The sequence below is a fragment of the Haliotis rufescens genome, unplaced genomic scaffold (assembly GCF_023055435.1).
Source record: "Haliotis rufescens isolate VD_foot unplaced genomic scaffold, xgHalRufe1.0.p SCAF_12, whole genome shotgun sequence".
Lineage (NCBI taxonomy): Eukaryota > Metazoa > Mollusca > Gastropoda > Lepetellida > Haliotidae > Haliotis > Haliotis rufescens.
Window position 1 is genome coordinate 4,312,501 of NW_025963802.1, and position 21,632 is coordinate 4,334,132.

Below are 21,632 nucleotides of genomic sequence, written 5' to 3' on the forward strand. Positions count from 1 at the left end.
GACGTGCGCAACACCTGCATTGACGTACTCGACATATTCACTGACGTACACCACACATGCCTTGACGTGCTCCATAAGATAGACTGAGAGCTATAGTTTCCTTTGCCAATCGGTATGTTGTTTGTTTGTTTTAACGCCGCACTCAGCAATATTCAAGCTATATAACGGCGGTCTGTAAATAATCGAATCTGGACCAGACAATCCAGTGATTGGCATCATGAGCATCAGTTCACGCAATTGGGATACGATGACATGTATCAACCAAGTCAGCGAGCCTGACCACCCGATTCCGTTAGTCGCCTCTTGCGACAAGCAGAGTCGCATTTTTCGGCAAACATTGGCTGCTGAAGACCTATTCTAACTCGAATGTTCACGGGTCCTCTCGGTATTGGAAAAATGTGTCTGGTTAAATATTCTCCTCTTTCTCCATCTCCAAATGAATACAGTAAACTACGGTTATAACGAACTCAAAGGGACTATTAATTTTAGTTCGTTATAACCGTAGTTCGTTATAAGCATATATACAGCATAACTACAGCAAATAGTAAGGACCAAAAAAGTAAGTTCGTTATATCCGTCAGTTCGTTATAAGCCTGTTCGCTATGACCGTTGTTTACTGTACAATTATTGCCGTATAACAAATACGGATATTTTGAAAAGTATTTGTTTTATTGCCACACTCAACATTATATACTGTATATGACGGCAGCCTGAAAGTAGCTGAACCTGGATCAGACAATCAAGTCCATCCTGTCTATGAGCAACGATGACACGCTTGGTCCAGCTTCACCATCCTATTGTATTAGGCCGGCTCTTACCACAAGCATGGGTTAAAGTGCACCAATAGCTTGGAGTCATCCGAATATATACTCGACAAACTGTTTATCGTATTTTCTGCCTCCGGTCCATATACAAAGTTACATGTAGCATCTTTCTATTTGATCACAGATGGTTCAGTGTATATTTAGAGGTTATCAATCTTTCAAATAAACAAAGCAAATTTGTACAATGAGTACCACGTGACTAGAGTGAATGACGTCACCGAACATGTTCTGGGCACAAACTGGTGTGTATACACAATGTCCGTGCATTCATTACACAACTTGAAATATTGATATTGCTATATGGAGCTGAAATTTGGGGCTTACATAAATACAAAGAAATTGAACGGATCAATTTATTAGCATGCAAACAATTTTTAGGCGTTAAGTCTTCGACACCTGATCATGTCGTAAGATGCGAGTGCGGTCTATACCCTTTGTACATTTCAGCATATAAGCGTTATATTACTTACTGGTGTAAGATTATATCTATGACTAAAAGTCGTGACCCAAGAAAGAGCTATAATCTCTTGTTTAAAGAAGCTGTAAATGGCAAGATTAATTATATAAATTTGATTTCGTCTATGTTTGGGAAAACCAATCAATTTTTTACCCAAAACTATTTATATTTGAATTTGTATCACGATTAAAATATATACATGAACAAGAAAGGCATTCAGATATTGCTAGTTGTCCGAAAATGTACACCTATTCTTTATTTAAATTAAATTTTTGTGTTGAACCGTATCTTCTAAATATCAATATTGGTAAATGTCGTATGCGCCTTCCCGCTATCGTTGTAGTTTTCACACACTCCATATTGAAGTGGGTAGATATCACAATGTCCCAAGAGACCAAAGACTTTGTAACCTCTGTAACATTGGTCTAATCAAAAACGAATACCATCTGTTAATTTGTAAAACATATAATAATCTTAGAAACAAATATATTCCAGGAAAATATCATGTCCATCCTACATTACATAAATTTAACTTATTGTTGTCATCATGTCATGCTGAAACCATGAAAAACCTTTCACTATATATATTCCGTGCCATGAATATTAGGAGCTCGTTAATGTCCATTGTGGACCTGACTATCTAAATGTACAATGGGCCGATGGCCTACAGTGCGAAATGAATACAGAAATACACATTTCACAACTTTTGAGATAAAATCAAAAATGCTCTCTCTACCAAGATTTCAAAAAGCGTCAATCGACTCTTGCTCAGAAGTTGTTTGATCAAGGTTACAACATTCAAGTCCTCAGTAAAGCTTTCAAAATGTTTTATGGTAGACATGTGGAGGACATTTTCAAATTTGACACATCAGTGACAATAGTTATGTCCGATGCAAGTCCCTATTTTCACTTGTTCCATATGTCCCCGTGTTTGTTCAGGTGTACAATTGACTTGCCTTTGCATGTGTTTGTGGCGGCTGCCGGGTGGGGCAGGATACGCTCACCTTTTCGTGAACACCTGGGGTCATCACTGTTTGATAGTGATTCATAATCACATGCTCATGATATAGTCGGCATTGTACAATCGACTCAGCCTTTAGCAGAGATTTATTGCGGCTATGTGTCGGGGTTTTTTTTAGTATCTAGTTGTAACCTCTGGATATTCTGAATAAGGGGGCACTCTGTGACAAATACCACTACACGGACAAACGGGGATTGACATTCTGTGTGTACATCCGGAAATTGGAAATTAGAATTACATACAACACTCTCAAATTTGACATTTGAAGCAGTATTGATCATTTCCATTATAGTTTTAATATAGTTTTGGATGAAAAGGGTAAATATTGTTTATGGGTGTCTGATATCAGAAATATTCTTTGTATGTCTGGTTTTTCTCTTGCATGGATATCTCAAGATGTTGGAAATGATAAACTATTTATCTTCATGCTTAAGGAAAGATTAGTTGATATATTTTCACAAGATTGGCACTGTCAAATATCATCCTCAAGGTTTTTATGCCATTATACGAATATAAAATCTTTACTTGTTCCTGAAAAATATGTATCTGTACTTCAGGATAGAACTTTGAGAAGATCTTTGTGTAAATTACGTATATCATTACATAATTTTAATGTTAACAATCTCAGAAAGAAAATGTACAAGATAAAGAAAGTAGTTCATGCCGTTATTGTAATGAAGGCTATGTTGAGGATGAGTTTCATGTACTTCTCATTTGTAAATATTATCAGTTTCTTAGAAATAGATACCTCCCTATGATTTCAACTATGTACAAAGATGAACAACTGATGAGAAATTTGTTGAACTCCTGCAATGCAAATACAATATCATCTCTGTCAATATTCCTGAAGAAGATTTTTGAAATTAGACGTTAATATTTTATGTAAACTTATTATTACCTACACGTGACTGTACAATGTTGATACAAAAAACAAACACTACTGTACTATAGGTCATATGGCCTACAATATTGAATAAACTTCTGTTCTGTTCTGTATTATAGTTTTAAACACTGTAGCATTAGTAGTAGTAGGCCATGGTGAAAGATGTAAACCATGTGATCAGCGGAAGTGACGTCATACGAGAAGCACCGGAATTTGGAGTCGTGCCTTGTCGTGTTGCGCTCGTGGAAGTCGTTGGGTAGATCGGAGTGTCCCGAATGAAGCCTCGGACATGATCCAGACTTCCGTTATTCGGTGCAGCTTGTATATTAAGTAGTGTACACGCAAGAGGGTAGATGTCGACATTCAGGATTGGAATGGAAGTGAAGTTCGTCTTGAAGTTTGGTCCTTTAGCCAGGAATATAGGCTTCATAGACATCAGTGCGTTATCGTAACCGTGGGTGCCCTTAATAGTTTTCCTTGCCTGTTTCGCTTTGTCCTGTAGATGATCAACCAATCTTAATCAAAACCTGTGTCTTAATATATCAAATACAACATAATCATAACACATGCCTTATATTGGTTGTCTCCCCTACCATCTCAGCGGTATACGGCCAATCTATGATCACCAATATTCACTGGTTAGCTCCCTCAAAGTGTATGAATTTAAACTACCAATGACTTAATTGGTTGGTTGCAAGAGGTCTTTGATTTCTGGCCTTACAAAATTAGCATAATATGGCCGTGTTTATGATCTATATTTCATAAAGTGGTTATCTCCCCTGTCATGATGACGGCGAGAATGAGCAATATACATGTATGACCAGTGACTTACAGTGGTTGACTCCCATGTCTTGATGACGCTGTGGATGACCCATCTACATGTATGACCGGTGACTTACAGTGGTTATCTCCCCTGTCTTGATGGCGACGTGTATGACCCATCTACATGTATGACCAGTGACTTACAGTGGTTATCTCCCCTGTCTTGATGGCGACGTGTATGACCCATCTACATGTATGACCAGTGACTTACAGTGGTTATCTGCCAACCCTCCTCTGCTATGATGACGACTGGCATGATCCTTCTGTTGTTCCGGTAATGGAGACGTTCAGGAAGATCCTCCTTCTTGTAGACTGTGATATGTTCCACGCCAGCCAGACTCTGAATAATGGCGTCGTCCTGGCCCTCTACCGGCAGAATCTGCATCACGGGGCCGTAACTCGGGACACGAGCTACATTTGTCATGTTCACGTGATCAGATATATCCACCACCTTATAGAATAGTACAAAATATATGTTTTAAGGAAGCAATTATCAATTCGCACAGTCTTGATATTTCAAAGTGCTATTCTACATTGACCACATTGCATACCCAATGATAAGATAAGCTCGAGCCCACCTGTTCTGTTGTAAACGCAGCGAATGTAGAATAAAGACAGCAGATATAACAGCAAATGTAGCACCTAGGCACATATGTTTCAATGTGCACACATAATTTATTGATCTGATCAATTGTATAAGAATCCTCTTATCCCCCTCCCATTATCAAGACGACGGATCCCTAACATCACTTACTGCTACTGAGTTGCTGAAAGATACATTATTAAAGATACCAGCTTACTTTATTGACATTATCAACTGCAACCATGCCATGGTCACTGGTCACGATGACATTGACCTCGTGATCAAGACCATTGTCCTTCAACTTTTGCAGAGGTAACCAAGGCTGCCATCCATTTCTTTGACCTTGTCTTTGACCTCTTGCGAATCCGGACCAAACCCGTGTCCAGTATGATCAGGGTCCGGGTAATACAAGGTCGCCATTTTGACATCTTTGGTCTTGAACCAGTCCACGACAGTGTCCACTCGCTCCTTGTATGGTGTGCTGTATTTGTAGTGGAACCAAATGTCGGGGCGCACACCTCTTATCTCAACCTCACTGCCGGGCCAGTAGTAGGTGCCTGTCTTCAGACCCTGAAGGTGAAGAGATATGTGCTGCTCTCATTTACCCTTATTTTAAAGCAGTAGAGAAGTTGTGAATGAACAATTACGAGGAGTGGCTATAAAGTCCCGAACCTCACTACGGAGGATGTATAGTACGCCCTCAGTTTACAGGTATTATGTATCATGATATTTTCCATCCTGACAAGTTGCAATAGAACCACATACGCACCAGGCAGCATATTTCTGAAGGCATCAACGTGACTAGGTATTCTCTGTTGATGAAAATTGACAAAATGGGCCACCAGACCATCATCAAATCACCAACAGAAAGCGCTAACTTTATATTGCAACTGTATATGCTGAGGCTCCTTCCGTTGAGGTGGTCACGGGTTCAAGAGGGGCAGTGAGAGTATCCAAGATCATACAAAATCATACAAGACATGCAACTACCACCACTAAGGAAATGAAAAAATAATGATATGATTAGGGATGATTGACGCCTCACAACATATCATATATACGGTAGGCATCTCTGAGAAAGTTGTTATATACTGAGGAATGAAGTGTGTATAACAAAGGGTTCAGCACAGCAGGATTCCAAGGCTTTTAACTTCTGATGAGAAAAGCATCAGGTTTATCATCTCTCGTGAGAATCAACCCCTGCTTATTTTGTTGAGCAATTTGTAACCATGGATCAGTCATAGATTCTTTCACCATTTCTGGTTTCCCCAGCCGAGATATTGCTGGAATATTGCTAAAAGCGGTGTAAAACCATACTCACTCACTTGTCATTAGCTAAAATGTACTTCCTTGATGCTATTTAAAAGTTTGAGCTATTCTGTGGGCAGAAACTCTTAGTGCAAATTTGGCAAAATGTGGCATAAAAACTCCCTCACTATCAGTTTCAATCCAAAATTCGTACTGCTCAGAATCCATGTTTGCCAGCACTGTGCTCACTGGTTTTACCATTCAGACTTCCCTCCTACATTAAGCCGTGGTGTAACAGTTCAAAGCGGTTCACTGACGCTCACTATAATGAGTCACTAAAACAACGTATAGTCAACAACGGAAGAATATGAAAATAGATAGCAGGTAAAAAAATCTAATGCCACACCTGATTTAAAATAAAAAAAGAGATAAAATCTCGCAAGGTAGCGTCACTTTCTTGGCTTATTTGATTGGATGTCCTGTAGAATCTGTGTTGGGACAGTACCTGATTCTTGGCTGTGACCCATAACGGTTCTCCCCCATCCCACCACTGAGCTGCATGTGTCTTCATGGTAAAGGAGCTTTTGAACACCGGGTCGTACATGTAGTTGGCTGTGATTCCATGGCTCTCCTCCCACAAACCTGATATTCATCCTTTCATATTAGTTTCAATGAAGGTATAAAGGCAGCATTATGCCTGTTTCATTAATCACTTGGAGTAGGGATGCGTTTGGAAACACTAGGCTCGATGGTTTAAATAAAACAGAAAACAAATATAAAACAACACGTGGTGTAATGGTTGAGGGATGTTGTCATTGCGATGAAATTGTCCAATACCCAACGAATATCCTGATTTAATTAATTAAGGGGGTCATCATGAAACTGTTGGTTTATTTTCTTTTTCAAACTTGTTTTATTTCAGTTCAAGCAGGCATACGTATCAATGGTTTTCATGGTGCTTCATAAGCGTAAATGATGGACAGTGAGGCAATGCGCACATAACATACACAGAAGAAAGTAGATGGGACTCAAATTTTCAATTTATCATATTATTGTGTTGAAAACTTAGCTTCAGAGAGTAAATAATTGTTCAAGGGTTTTGATTTTATCTCAAATGTAGTCAGTACCTTTCTTTTAAACATTGTACATAATAAATGTTAACGCTCTAATGAATACACCCAGAAATAAGAAATTGTTTTTCATATTGGATACATGCAAATGAATGATATAATTTAAAAGTAAACTCCTGGGATTACGGCACAATAATACTTTCCGATTTCGTCAAATTCTGTTTACTGGTAAAAGCGCAAGTTTATGCACGTTTCAATTTCAACCACAATCTTTCATGTACCCACCAGTTATCATGGTGTAGTGGTTAGGGAAGGTGGTCGTTACAAAGCTGTTGTTCATGTAGGGCAGCTTCACGCCGTGCCTGGCGAAGTCGTCAAAGTTTGGGGTGTCCACCATGTCCAGGTAGTCGTACCGGAAGCCGTCCATGGAGACGAGCAGCAGCTTCCCGGTGTAGTCCGCCATGACAGACACCACCAGACCCGCCAGGAGCAGGAGGAAGATGGAGGAGGACATTGTGTGTGATCAGCTGAAATATGGACTCTAGGAGGACACTGTATTGACCTAAAGGACTGATATGTGTCAAATAATAGAAACCTCTACAAAACGTAAGCTGTACCCTTTTGTTCTGTAAAGGAAATTCACATCCTGGCCCTTCCAGGACGAGAAGTTTTCCGAACTAACAGGAAATATAAAACGTCAACACCACAGTTTGATGGCTTGTTGTTTTACGCCGCACTCAGCAAAACCCCAGCCATATGACGACGATCAGTAATTAATCCAATCTGGACCAGACAATCCAGTGATTAACATAATGATGATTGATCTACGCATTTGAGATACGATGACATCCATTCACCAAGTCAACTAGCCTGACCACCCGATCCCGTTAGTCGCCTCTTAGGACAAGCATGGGTTGCTGAAGACAAATTCTAGCGCAGAATCTTCAGGGGACCAACACCACAGAGTATAAACAGTCTCTATTTTTGCTGTCAAATCAGATTCCATTGGGCTTAAATGGCAGGGTTGTGATGGAAATTGTAAAAAAAAGATCACTGAAAGTCAATGATGACACCAGGTGCCGAAGAAAGATTATAGGGATAGATGTGAGGTGAAATTTGGGTTTAACGTAGCGTTTAAGATTATTGCACTTATGTAGCGACGTGCATGTACGTGTGTATCTATGTGTGGTTGCTTGTACTTGTCCGGACTGATGCCGATTTATAGTGCTAGCACACTGAGATACCATGCCGCAGTTTAACATGAATACCCCACTCAGACACAGTATACTGACTCCGAGCAGACCAGTCCTTGTTTTAGCTTCTAATGCCGAGCGCCAGACAGGGTAACAACAAGTACCATCTTTTAACGTCTTTTGGTATGACGCGGCCGGGGATCGAACCCCGGACCTTCCGCTCTCTGGGCGGACGCTCTACCACTAGACCACGGAGGCGGTCAGAACTATTGAAGCTACTGATCCTGATTCTACTGAGCATACTTACTGTTCAGGGGCAGTTTCCCGGACCACTACGTACGAACCAGTTGATGGCAATATAATGCGTTGTCATATCAAGGTTCACTTGTGCACATACCATGTTTGGATGTCGTGTTAACGATGATAACAAATCAAAGAAAAAACCATCTGAACTGCAGAAATGTTTGCTTTTACTGTGTGGCAGGCTGATGTTGTTTGGCACGTTATCAAGTTGTGCAACCTTGCTACCCGATGGTGTTAAAAATGTTGAAAAGAAGGCCAAAGTTGACATACGTGAACTGTGTGTTGTCGTCATTCCATCGGTAGATACGTTGACATGCTTTGCTCAAAAGTCATGTAACTACAAGGCATATATTCACGAGATAGGCATAGATGACCGATCTCTCTCTCTCTCTCTCTCTCTCTCTCTCTCTCTCTCTCTCTCCTTATATATATATATATATATATATATATATATATATATATATATATATATATATATAATTAAAGATAGATACGCGATAAATCGCAAACAACGAAGCGTGGTTTATTCCATGATAGAACGTTGTTCTATCATGACGTCATCCTAGAGATTCGAACATGCGCTCGCAACTAATGACGTCATATATTGGTCGACGTAAATCGAGTAGTCGAGGTGAGGTTTGTGACAATATGTGGGAAATACCCACACGTGCATAAAATGGACCTCTGTTGAGGGAGTCATCATTATTTTAAATACGGGTAAATGTTTTCAAAACTTTACAATTTATTGACATCCTTAAGAGGCTGTACATAATGTTGATATCTCATATAAGAAATAAACGATCGTTTGGTCGTTGATTATCGTTCAATAAAACACTGCAGAGACCCCTCATGGTTTTATTCTCCCTGCAGTGTTTTATTGAGTGGATCCCTACTAGCCTAGGGAACATGTCAGAGTTCCCTTTATAAGTGATGCCAATTGAATGCTGTCAAAATATCATTTATAATATGAACGTACAGTACAGTTGTGTTATTTGACTTTACACACATTATTCAGATACGAATATTTCCTTGATTTGGGCGGCCGAAGAATCTTTCTCTGAACTTATAGGTTGAAAATGCATACTCGCCAATCACAAAGTGTTATCAAGGGCACGGGTCACCCAGTAGTCTAAGGCGCCGCGATTCGCTGAGCAGGGTTACGTCCCTTGGGCATGCCAGAAACCTATGATTGTGGGTTCGAATCTACATGTATGTTCGCCCCGATTATGTTTCTAGGTTTGTCAGCACCATACCCGTGCTCGTGGGTTTAACCGAAGTGGGAAACGCCTGAGACCTACATTACTACAACAGCTGACACGCCGTGATGTAACTGGAATACTGTTAAAAGCGGCGTTAAACCCAACTCACTCACTCACACAAAGTGTTATCAGGCCAAGCTTTGGTGAATAGTTTGTGAACTTCGCTTTCGTGAATTTCCCACTCCTGTTTGCAAGGAATTATTCTCTTGTTCACATTCTGTGATCCCTTGGACGTTGACTTGTGGCATGCATATTAACGGTTGATAGGTGCACACAAAGACACCTTAAGGTAGATTCAGTAAAGGTAACATTGAGTAGGAAGATGGAGCGAGACAGATTTTTTAATTCAAACAATATAATGATAACAAACCACAATAATATACAATTAGCCCCCTTTGTTGAAATAACGCTGATTGATGACACAATACTGTATTTTACTAGGACATATTATTGGTAATAATTGACAGCTTCTGCCATTCGAATTTACATTACAGTTTATGCGAAGCAGAAGTAGTCATAGTTATTTTACGCACTTCCAAAATAATTAGTACGGACATATTTACATCACCAGCATCTTGCATCTACGATGACAGTGCATCCAAATTTGTAAAAGTGATAATTTGTATTACTATATAGAAACATAAATTATATATATATCAGAAGAGCAAAATAAACTATGCCTCTCAGTTGCTTTTATCATATAAGAGATTTACAATTAGAAATACCTTAAGTTAGCGATATTATATCCAACAAATACCGTGAAGACCGTCGTCATATAGCTGGAATATTGTTGAGTGCGGCGTTAAACAACAAACCAATAAACCAACCAACAAATAAATTGTCTGGCGCTCAGTCAATACTTCTACATGGTTTTATTTTTAAAAATATATTCATTGGCTCCATTTATTTTTACAAAAAAATACCCAGCAACAGATTGCTTTTTACAAACTGTTGAAGGAATAAGTGATGGTTAAATAGACATAATCAAATTTAGCAACAGTTTAACATAAAAAAACCACGGTATACTTTATTTTGCCCCTCAGTATATGTTGGTAAATGGTCCTAAAAGGACGTTACAACAAATACATATATGGTTAAATAATCTCCTCATGCGTTCATTTCTAAATTAATAAAATAACTTAAACATAAATCTGTTTTATATGAACAATAAAATCCAGAACTAAAAGGAATATTTTGAAATGTTTGGGAATGAGCTACGACTGAGCACCGTTACATGGACATATTGTGAATGTTTACAGTTTTTCTCCAGCAATATGCATTTACTTTCCTTGCTGGGTTTGTATCGACTTTTTTATATTGCAGAAAATTCTTCAAAAAAAAAAAAGATAATGATGCTTCAGACTGTTGAAAATAAAATTGCCTGGCACAAAATATATATACAATGGTTGTGTAGCTGCAAAAATAGCCAGTCTCCATTCAAAATCCCAAACAAAATATTTAAATTGACATTTTTGTTTAACGCTGGACTCATCACTATTCTAGCTGTATGACGGTCATTTGTATATACTCAAGTGGGCAAGACAATCCAGTGACTAACATCATGAGCGCCGATCTAATGATATGCATCAGTTAAGTCACCGAGCCTACCACCCGATCTCGTAAGTCGCTTCTTACGACAAGCATGGGTTACTGAAGATCAATTCTAAACCGGATCTTCACGGGTCTATAGAAATAGTTTTGTATTTCATAGTTTCAGAAGCGATAATGTTCCTGCATATGTATGTGTAATCAGTGAGATCATTTGGTCTCGATGGTGAACATTGTAAGACCTTCGCCGTAAATAGCGCTTCATCATTTAATATTATGTGCAACATGAATTCATGGCTTGAAAGTTTCATATCTACAACATAAAGTTGGCGACGATTGTGAATGCAAGCAGACACTCGAAAAGCAGTATTGATGCAGCGGTCGAAGCCCCGGATGTTGGAGGAGTGTCTTGAATGAAGACACTGACACGGTCCAGGCTCCCGTTGTTCGGCGCTGGCTCTATGTTGAGCAGTTTACACACGAGAGGGTAGATGTCGACAATCTGGATAGGATCTGAAGTGAAGTTGGTCTTGAAGTTGGGTCCTCTCGCCAGGAATATAGGCTTCATTGACATCAATCTGTTGTCATAGCCGTGGGTGCCCTTTAAAGTATTTTTTGCCTGTTTCGCCTTGTCCTGCAAAAACATCCAATGTATAGTTGGAATCGTTATTGTTTTAGAGTTATTAAACCTATGTTTATGTGTTGTGCTTGCAATAACCATACACATCTGGTTTACTGTGAAGGGCAGGTTTCTTAGTCATCCACGGTTTACACTGGTTACCTCCCCTGAAATGACTATAATGGCCATGACCCCATTTGGACACCATGGCATCCCGTGGTCATCTTCCCTGTGTTTATAATGCGCATAACTCCCTGCGGTCATCCAAGACTTACAGTGGTCAGCTGCCAACCCTCATCTGCTATGATGACGATGGGCATGATCCTTCTGTTGTTACTGTAATGGAAATGTTCAGGGACGTTCTCTTTCTTGTAAGCTGTGATGTTGGGAACGCCATTCAGATCTTCCATGATGTCATCAACCTGTCCCTCCCTCGGCTGAATCTGCATCACGGGGCCGTAAATCGGGATACGTTCAACCTGTGTCATGTTTACGTGATCAGTTATATCGACGACCTGAAAAAAAAATTACTTGCATTATGTAATAAAAATAATAATAATAATAATAATAATAATAATAATAATAATAATAATAATATTGAACGTATTGCCAATGGAGGATCCACACTCAAAAAACAGTTTCTCCTTGTCGAGTCCTTTTCTAAAGATAGCGGCATGTCCTTTGGAATCGACAAGGTAAGTTAGAAGAGGGAGGATCAATCAGTTTACTTGGAGGAGTTATTGACCATCTCGTGGAAGGTCAGGCCTATACGTACTTAGGGTTGCAGATTAGGGACAAACTCCAGAATACCCATATCAAGGAAAAACTTCGTGCAGAGTACAAATGTAGACTTAAGAAAATCTGGAGTTCAGATCTGAACGTTCGCAATAAAGTAAAAGCCACAAATACTTATGCTGTACCCGTCCTTTCATATTCTTTTGGCGTTGTTGATTGGACGAAACAAGAAATTCAGGGTATTGACACCCTCACACGAAGAATCATGTCAGACAATAGATCCCACCACCCTCGCTCTTCCCTCAATCGCTTATAATTACCAATCATTATGGGAGGACGTGGTTTGATTAACGTTGGTGCTCTTCATGATAGAATTGTTTTGTGCACTTTTGCACACATTTATTTGTCTGATGATCCTCTTGTGAAGCATGTCAAGATTCATGATGAAAACAAGGCATTCCACAGATTTCTCAAACGAGCCAAGGATGTGGGACATAATCTCAATGTCGGTGTTGATTTTGTTGATGGTTCTGTACTGCTGGACGGTACAGCAATGAGTGTCAACAAAGCGAAGTGCCATATCAAGTCGGCCCAGACTCAGTTTTTTAAAGGAGAGGCTATCTGAACGACCACTCCTGCAGAGTCCTTCGCTTGGATGAAGTCATCTGGCCTGAAAAAAAGTGAAACAGAAGGCGTTCTGTTTGCTTCTCAGGACCAGTCTCTCCCCACTCGAAACCGTCAATGTGTGATTTTGCATCAAAATGTAAATATGAAATGTAGATTATGTAATGAATTTAATGAGACTGTCCAACACATTGCCAGTGGATGCCCAGCTCTGTCACAAACACAGTATCTTAAACGACATGATGGTGTAGCTCGATCATTTTATTACCTTCTTCGCCATGCTTGTGGTTTTGACACAGGGGTCCACCCATGGTACAACCCGGAATATGTAGAGGGCGTCATGGAAAATGATGACTAATTCTTTGGAATAGGCCCATTTACAGCCTCAGACATATCCAGGCAAACAAACCTAAACTTGTCCTTTTTGATAAATCCAATGAAATCATTTATATCATTGAATTTTCTGTCCACTTTGACACCAATATGATTGACAAGATTGAGGAAAAACATGGCAAACATGAGGACCTCGCTTTCGAAATGTCACGCTTGCATCCCAAGTACCAAGTTGTCCGACTCCCCATTGTTCTCGATGCCTTAGGTTTGGTACCTCCCAATCTGCTGACTGACATCGGGAGAGTAACCGGGTTTGCTACCAGGAATACAGCCCTTCTGACAATCTGGGTAATGCATAAGGCTGCAGTGTTGGGGAGTCTCCACATTCTCCGAAACGTTCTGGGTGGGTTTGACTAGGCAGCGCTTCTTGGGAGAAGTCCCATTCGCTGTCTGGGCTGCGTGTAGAGGGGGCAAGGGCCCAGAGCTGATGATGAGCCTAACCAGCCTGACTGTGCCAGTATCACCCAAACGCTTTTTGCTGCATTTGTTATTTATTTTAATCTGTAAATAATAATAATAATGAGACTTTCCATGACTAAGGTCATCCCATATCCAGATACCCATAGTAACTTATATATCAAAACACATGAACTTACTTTATTTACATTGTCAATTGCAACCATGCCATGGTCACTGGTAATGATGACATTGACCTCGTTTTCAAGGTCATTCTCCTTCAACTTTTGCACGAGGTAACCAAGGATACCATCCATGTACTTGACCTTGTCCCTAACTTGTTGAGATTCTGGACCATAACCGTGTCCTGTATGGTCAGGTTCCGGATAATACAGTGTCGCCATTTGGACACCTTTGGTCTTGAACCAGTCAATGACTGTATCCACTCGCTCCTTGTATGGGGTGTGATCACTGTAGTTTAACCAATAGTTGGGGCGCACACCTTGAATCTCGACCTCGCTGCCGGGCCAGTAGTAGGTGCCCGTCTTGAGGCCCTGGAAGCGGAACAAAACTATTTTGATATTCTCTTTTAGTGATTAAGAGACCAGGGTCTTTGGAGTGACGAGCGAATTCTTTAACCACTGGACTACCCCTCCACCCCTTTCATTGATGTAGTTGGTTGGTTGCAAGAGACCTTTGTATTATGGCCTAACAAAGCCAATCAGCCAATTTAGCAATCAGTAACCCAAAGTGGTTATCTCCCTTGTCATTAGTCACGAAAAAACTCTTTATTTCTGTATAATTACCACCAAAGACAATAAATTGATCTTAATTGTGCACCCCCTTTTCAAAAAAGCTGTATCCGCCCATGTGATGGTTAGTGATAAACTGTTGGGGAGGGCCGTCGCTCTATTACATGGTCTCTGGTTTAACAAAACACGTTTTCAAATCACAATATGATCCAGAAATACTGAAGGTACATATCTTTTGTTAACATCGTTCTGATGCATAGGTAATCTGATGTTTGTATAACATTTCCAAACCAAATGTGCTTGCATGCATATTGTTTTTTCACAGCCCGTTTTAAATTAAATCACGGTTTTGTATGATAAAATGTTAAACTGTTATTACCTTTGAGACGCGCTGCTCGTTAGACAAGACCCAGTCTGAACTGGTACTGGTTTAGAAATGCGCCTTCTCTATCACACATATATGTAGACAGATGTTCAGGGTATTGCATTTTGATAAATTTGATGACAATGATTACAGGGATATTGTAATGATATTAGTTTTGATCAATAATGATATCGATATTGCATGAAAATATAAAAGAAAATAGCATGTGAGGAGTGGTTTTATTGTTTTAAATTACGATATCTATTTCACTAAGTCGGTCTTTTCCTTTTGTTCGAGGCATAGTTCTGAAACAGCACATAGGACAATACATGTTTCCACGTTTATGCATCATTGAACAGGGGGGCACGGGTGGCCCGTTCGTCTAAGGCGCCGCGATTCTCTGTGCAGAGTTGCGTCCCTTGGGCACGCCAGAAACCTATGATTGTGGGTTCGAATCCCGGTTCTCCCCGATTATGTTTCTAGGTTTGTCAGCACCATACCTTTGCTCGTGGGTTGCACCGAAGTGGTAAACGTCTGAGACTCGCATCACTTCAGGCTTTCCTCCCACATTAAACTGACACGCCGCGATATAACTGGACTACTGTTAAAAGCGGCGTTAAACCAAACTCACTCACTCACATCTTTGAACAAGAACCTTTCCATCAATTCGCTGTCCTGAGTTGCGTCCCTTGGGCACACCAGATACATATGATTGAATTCCGGGTCGCCCTGATTATGTTTCTAGGTTTGTCAGCACCATGCCCGTGCTCGTGGATTTCACCAAAGTTGCAAACGCCTGAGACGTGGATAACATAGGGCTTTCCTCCCACATTAAGCTGACACCCCGTAACATCAATATCAAGCGGCGAATCGAATCAGCGAATTTAACCCAATTCACTCACCCACTAACTTCGTATCCACACTTGAGAACAACAACGAGTATGGTGAAGACGGAATCCATCATGTATTGCCAAATTTCTTCTTCTTTCAATTAATTTATATATACAGGCAGCTAGGTAGCTAGGTAATGTAGTTCTTGGTGTCCCCTACCATTACATGGCTGGAATACCAAAGCAGCGACATCCCAAGTCAATCACATCCACATACATCAGAGGCCAGCTGAAAACTAAACCCCACCCTATTTCATAAGGGTTGTCCTTCCTCCTGTTACGCCAACCCTGTGCATATGCATCATGTAACGATGACGTCTCTTGCATAAAGTGTTTCCAATGTAAAAACGACAAAACCCTTTTAAAAATCATAAGAAATATCTGTTAAATGCAAATCCGTTGTACGATTCCGGCTATATCATTAGCATGATAGTATTTCCCAATCAAACACTGATGATATCTGGTGAGCGTATCCTGTCCACCGGTGGTACGGCTTCATTGAGGCCTTAGATGACTTTTGAGTCGTATAATGCTCTTTGATCTTTGCAGACAGAGTATCCTCAAAGATGTGAAATGTAGATTGCAAAGGCCCGAGGCGCTGGAGTGAGTGAGTTTGGTTTTACGCCGCTTTTAGCAATATTCTAGCAATATCACGGCGGGGGACACCAGAAATGGGCTTCACACATTGTACCCATGTCGGGAATCGAACCCGGGTCTTCGGCGTGACGAGCGAACGCTTTAACCACTAGGCTACCCGACCGCCCCTCCGAGGCGCTGGAGTCTTGATTGAGAAATCGGTCTTCCCGCTGTATGGTGTAACGCTTTCGACCACCCGAATGTCGCTGGATAGCTGATCCAAACGTCCAAACATCGATTATATGCCATGCTGATATCACGTGGCAGGCACAAAAGAGGTTAGCTACGTGAGGTTGTGTTGACCCAGTTTCAAGCATGCCTATGCATCTGTCTAATTCTTCGGTCGTCAAACGACGTCTTTGACGCTGAGGGGGCATAAGTGCTTTCAGTTGTTGCAATCCTCAGTAGCAAACGTTGTTGTTGATGATGATAACGATGTGCAACGATTCTGTCACGATACATCCAAACACAGGTTTTCAAGCACCTCGTGCACATCGTGCCCGTGACTGCATGCCTTCGTCCGTTCATCATGAAATTGAGGTCAAATAGGGGTCATTTAGTCTGTCATACAGACCCTGATACAAATATATATCAAATACAGCCCATGCAAGTCTATAATGTTTGGCAAGTCTAGATCACTGAGCTCCTTTTTATTATATTTTTATTAAGATAACTGAACAACTGTTTTTTTATGTAAGAAGTGTTCATTTCAGAGACTAGATGTTAGTCTACCCGTCATTGTGTACCGGGATGTTTCAGTCTATTTGTTGGATGATATTTTTTATTTCATCAAACGGTGAGTTGTATAATTGCTGACTTTTGGAACTTTGAAGTCAATCTCTTGTCATAAAGTGTTAAGGATGGCATTTTGTAAGAAATGTATTCTGAAATATGAGTGTACCTGCTTCTTGGCTGTGACCCACAACGGCTCTCCCCCATCCCACCAGCGTGTCTCTTTGGTGCCCATGTTGAAGGTGGCGTTGAACTCGGGGTCGTACATGTGGTTGCCAATGATGCCATGACTCTCTTCCCACAGACCTGTAGACAGGGTAGATAACGTTTTAATTCATCATTTTCATGTGAGCGGAACACCCTCCACAAACACATTAAAGGACGAGATGTGGTAAGGGAAAGTACCATTTCAAGAAAATTATATAATATTGGTATGAAATTATCAGAGATGATTTTCTTACACATGCAAGTTGTGAACTTCTGAAATGATTTGCTACATAACTGGAATTAAATTGTATGAGTGGGTTATTTATTTATTTATTTATTTATTTGTTTATTTATTTAAATATTTATTTATTTATTTATTTATTTATTTATTTATTTATTTATTAATTTATTAATTTATTTATTTATTTATTTATTTATTTATTTATGGAGGGGGTGTGGGAGGGGTAGGTTGTCTACACAAAAAGCGACGATCATGCCGCTTTCAAAATTTGTTTAAAAACAACCTGGTATATATCTGAAGTCGGGGATCTACACATGTCGACCTAGGTCAGCTTGAGTGTGCGTACAAGCGTTGATGTACACTAAGGCAACAGCGATGTCTCCATTCGCGGCCATGATAAGATAATAACTGTTTTGTTTCTTACTCACCAGTCACGATGGTGTAATGATTTGGAAATGTCAAAGTCGTGAAGCTGTTGTTCATGTAGGGCAGCTTCACGCCGTGCCTGGCGAAGTCGTCAAAGTTGGGGGTGTCCACCATGTCCAGGTAGTCGTACCGGAAGCCGTCCATGGAGACGAGCAGCAGCTTCCCGGTGTAGTCCGCCATGACAGACACCACCAGACCCGCCAGGAGCAGGAGAAAGATGGAGGAGGACATTGTGTGAGATCAGCTGAAACACGGCAAATATCAATACAGTGTCTTAGACTCAGCAGCACCGAAAACCAGACCTCTGCACTGGTCGTGACTGTGTTTGATATGTGTGTCCCACTTTGGATCTGTGGTACTGATTACGACTACCAAGTTATCTAAACTACTCACAGAAATAAAAAAAACAACTGTATTTTCGACCTCAGATCTTAAATAAATGTAGTTAATATACAAAATATGTAAATATTCAAACAACTCAATTAGAACTAATTGGGCCGTGGCACAAATACAGCGTATCAAATGTTTGTATGCCTTTTTACACGTAAAAGTGTGTAAAAATGTGAATAAAACAGACTCTTGTGAAACAGGGCATAACCAGGTGTAAGTAGATCAAAGTGACCTATGACACCTTGACGACAGGTGAGAACAGGTGCATAATGCCTATAGTCTGTTTCTGCTATGTCAATTTGGACTTAGTTTTATTTTTGCATGTTGAAAGTGACGACAAATTACCTCCTGTAAAGTACATTTTGTATTGTTCACTGAGATCGAACTAGCAAATCCAGACTAGTACTTTTCGACTTGTTTTGTTATTTCGTATTTAACGCGACGTAACACTTTGTGTCGATTTTTAAATTGAGAAAAACAGGTTTTTTTCATTTCCGTGAGTACTTTAGGCCGTGTCTTTGGTTATAGCTTATGTATGTATGTATGTATGTATGTATTCATGTATGTATGTATGTATGTATGTATGTATGTACGTACGTACGTATATATGCATGCATGTGTAAATTCCAGCCTAGTTCGGCAAGGGTGGAAATTGGACTTTTAAAGTCCGTTAACTCTCTTGCTTCGAGAAGTATGGTAATGTTGTAAGTCCTGAATGACATACTGGCGTCAACTACCACCAACGTGTGCAGGTCTAAAGCTCCCTGTTTCCTGAGAAATGTTGCTATTGAAGATCCATCTCACCACACAGACATGCTTGTTGAGGAATTGTCGTCTGTATTTCAACATTATGACAAGGCTATTACTGGTTATATTTCAGTGGAATATGTTTGCTCAGAGGAATGTATTTAGAAAGTGTATCACAGACTGAAGAATTCAAAGAAAGAAATGAAAATACCACTGAAGTTAAAATCCTTTTGCATTCCAGAACAGCTCGCCTCTGAATGCAGTACATGAACGTGGCTATTCTTCGCCAATTTATCAAGGCAGAGAGAACAGGAGACTGGCATATCCATAGTCACATCCTTACATCAATGCTTCACTCTTTTGCTGCTGCTGGGCAAAATCTACATACCAAATCCGTTTGATAAATATTCCACTTTTTCACACTTTTCACTTTTTTCAGAGGGTGTTGTCATGGAAACGCACTGTTTTATATGTCCGGCCAATTGCACACGTCTACATTTATAGTCTGTTATAAAATAAACATTATGCAATCGAAAACACTTGATTTCCGTTTCAAACTGTTCTGGGTTACGTAATCTTTAGTTGTAGATTGAGGTGGTGGTGGAATGGGGTTTAACGTCGCGTCCACGATTATTGCACTTATATAGCGACGTGCATGCACGTGTATGTGTGTGTGTGGCTGCTTGTACTAGTCCGGACTGATGCCAATTTATAGTGCTAGCTCACTGAGATACCATGCCGCAGTTTAACATGAATACCCCACTCAGACACAGTATACTGACTCCAAGCCGACCAGTCCTTGTTTTAGCCCCTTAATGCCGAGCGCCAGACAGGGTAACAACAAGTACAATCTTTTAACGTCTTTTTGTATGACGCTGCCCGGGATCGAACCCTGGACCTTCCGCTCTCCGGGCGGACGCTCTACCACAAGACCACGGAGGCGTTCAGTTGTAGATTGACTATACTAGTAACACCCATCATTCACACAAGCCACGTGTATAGGATATGACATGGGATATCATCGCGCATCATGTTGACAAGCCACGTGTATAGGACATGACATGGGATATCATCGCGCATCATGTTGACAAGCCACGTGTATAGGATATGACATGGGATATCATCGCGCATCATGTTGACAAGCCACGTGTATAGGATATGACATGGGATATCATCGCGCATCATGTTGACAAGCCACGTGTATAGGATATGACATGGGATATCATCGCGCATCATGTTGACAAGCCACGTGTATAGGATATGACATGGGATATCATCGCGCATCATGTTGACAAGCCACGTGTATAGGATATGACATGGGATATCATCGCGCATCATGTTGACAAGCCACGTGTATAGGATATGACATGGGATATCATCGCGCATCATGTTGACAAGCCACGTGTATAGGATATGACATGGGATATCATCGCGCATCATGTTGACAAGCCACGTGTATAGGATATGACATGGGATATCATCGCGCATCATGTTGACAAGCCACGTGTATAGGATATGACATGGGATATCATCGCGCATCATGTTGACAAGCCACGTGTATAGGATATGACATGGGATATCATCGCGCATCATGTTGACAAGCCACGTGTATAGGATATGACATGGGATATCATCGCGCATCATGTTGACAAGCCACGTGTAAAGGTCTTGGCATGGAACGTCATCGCGCATCACGTTGACAAGCTCCATGCCACATTTAATAAATTCCGGACGCAATACAATAAAATTCTGGAGGCACTTCACCAGGACTTTGATGATGAAACCTTGATTGAAAAGGTAAGCAAAACGAATATGTGCCTTTCCCTGAATCTGGAATAAAATGTACAAGCTCTATACGACTATCGACACCATACACTGGAGCTGATGGCATATTGTTCCACTTGAAGGGCAAATTCACGATTGGAAAATCGAAATAAAAAAAGAGAGCATCTGTCGTACAGCTGGAAGACGCCACTGTACAGCTGTCAAAGTTTGCTTGTGAATATAAGATTGGGTACTCACTGTTCAGTGTACGATGTCAGCATGAGCGGTGACGATGTCAGCATGAGCGTTGTTTCCTGGGCCAGTGTGGAAGCTTTGTACCACTACCATATCTGGCCGTGTTGCATATCGTGATGAGATAGCGATCTAGTTTTAGCCCCCGTAATATCGCTGATAACCAGGCGCACGTATATCAAACTGTAGGATAAAGTTTGACAAGTCCACGTCGGGGAATGGTAATTTATTACAGGGATTGGTGGGATGACCC

General features: G+C 40.6%; 1 protein-coding gene and 1 pseudogene across 1 annotated transcript; both read right to left on the reverse strand.

The window, feature by feature from the left end:
• Nucleotides 1-2,282: 2,282 nt before the first annotated feature.
• On the reverse strand, nucleotides 2,283-8,558 carry LOC124138123 (annotated as a pseudogene).
• A 1,428-nt stretch (nucleotides 8,559-9,986) lies between these two features.
• On the reverse strand, nucleotides 9,987-18,593 carry LOC124138059 (ectonucleotide pyrophosphatase/phosphodiesterase family member 5-like). Its single transcript, XM_046504568.2, has 5 exons — nucleotides 18,229-18,593; nucleotides 17,522-17,658; nucleotides 14,179-14,532; nucleotides 12,106-12,345; nucleotides 9,987-11,845 (listed from the first exon to the last, which is right to left on the reverse strand). The coding sequence occupies exons 1-5, from the start codon at nucleotides 18,455-18,457 to the stop codon at nucleotides 11,525-11,527; spliced, it is 1,281 nt and encodes a 426-aa protein (XP_046360524.2). The 5' UTR covers nucleotides 18,458-18,593; the 3' UTR covers nucleotides 9,987-11,524.
• Between the last annotated feature and the right edge of the window lie 3,039 nt (nucleotides 18,594-21,632).

Coding starts and splice junctions, on each gene's coding strand:
- LOC124138059 (XM_046504568.2), bottom strand. CDS start 18,457: ATGTCCTCCTCCATCTTTCTCCTGCTCCTGGCGGGTCTGGTGGTGTCT. Junction 12,346..14,178: donor CAATTGACAATGTAAATAAA/GTAAGTTCATGT, acceptor TTTTTTTTTCAG/GTCGTCGATATAACTGATCA. Junction 11,846..12,105: donor AGGGTTGGCAGCTGACCACT/GTAAGTCTTGGA, acceptor ATGTTTTTGCAG/GACAAGGCGAAACAGGCAAA.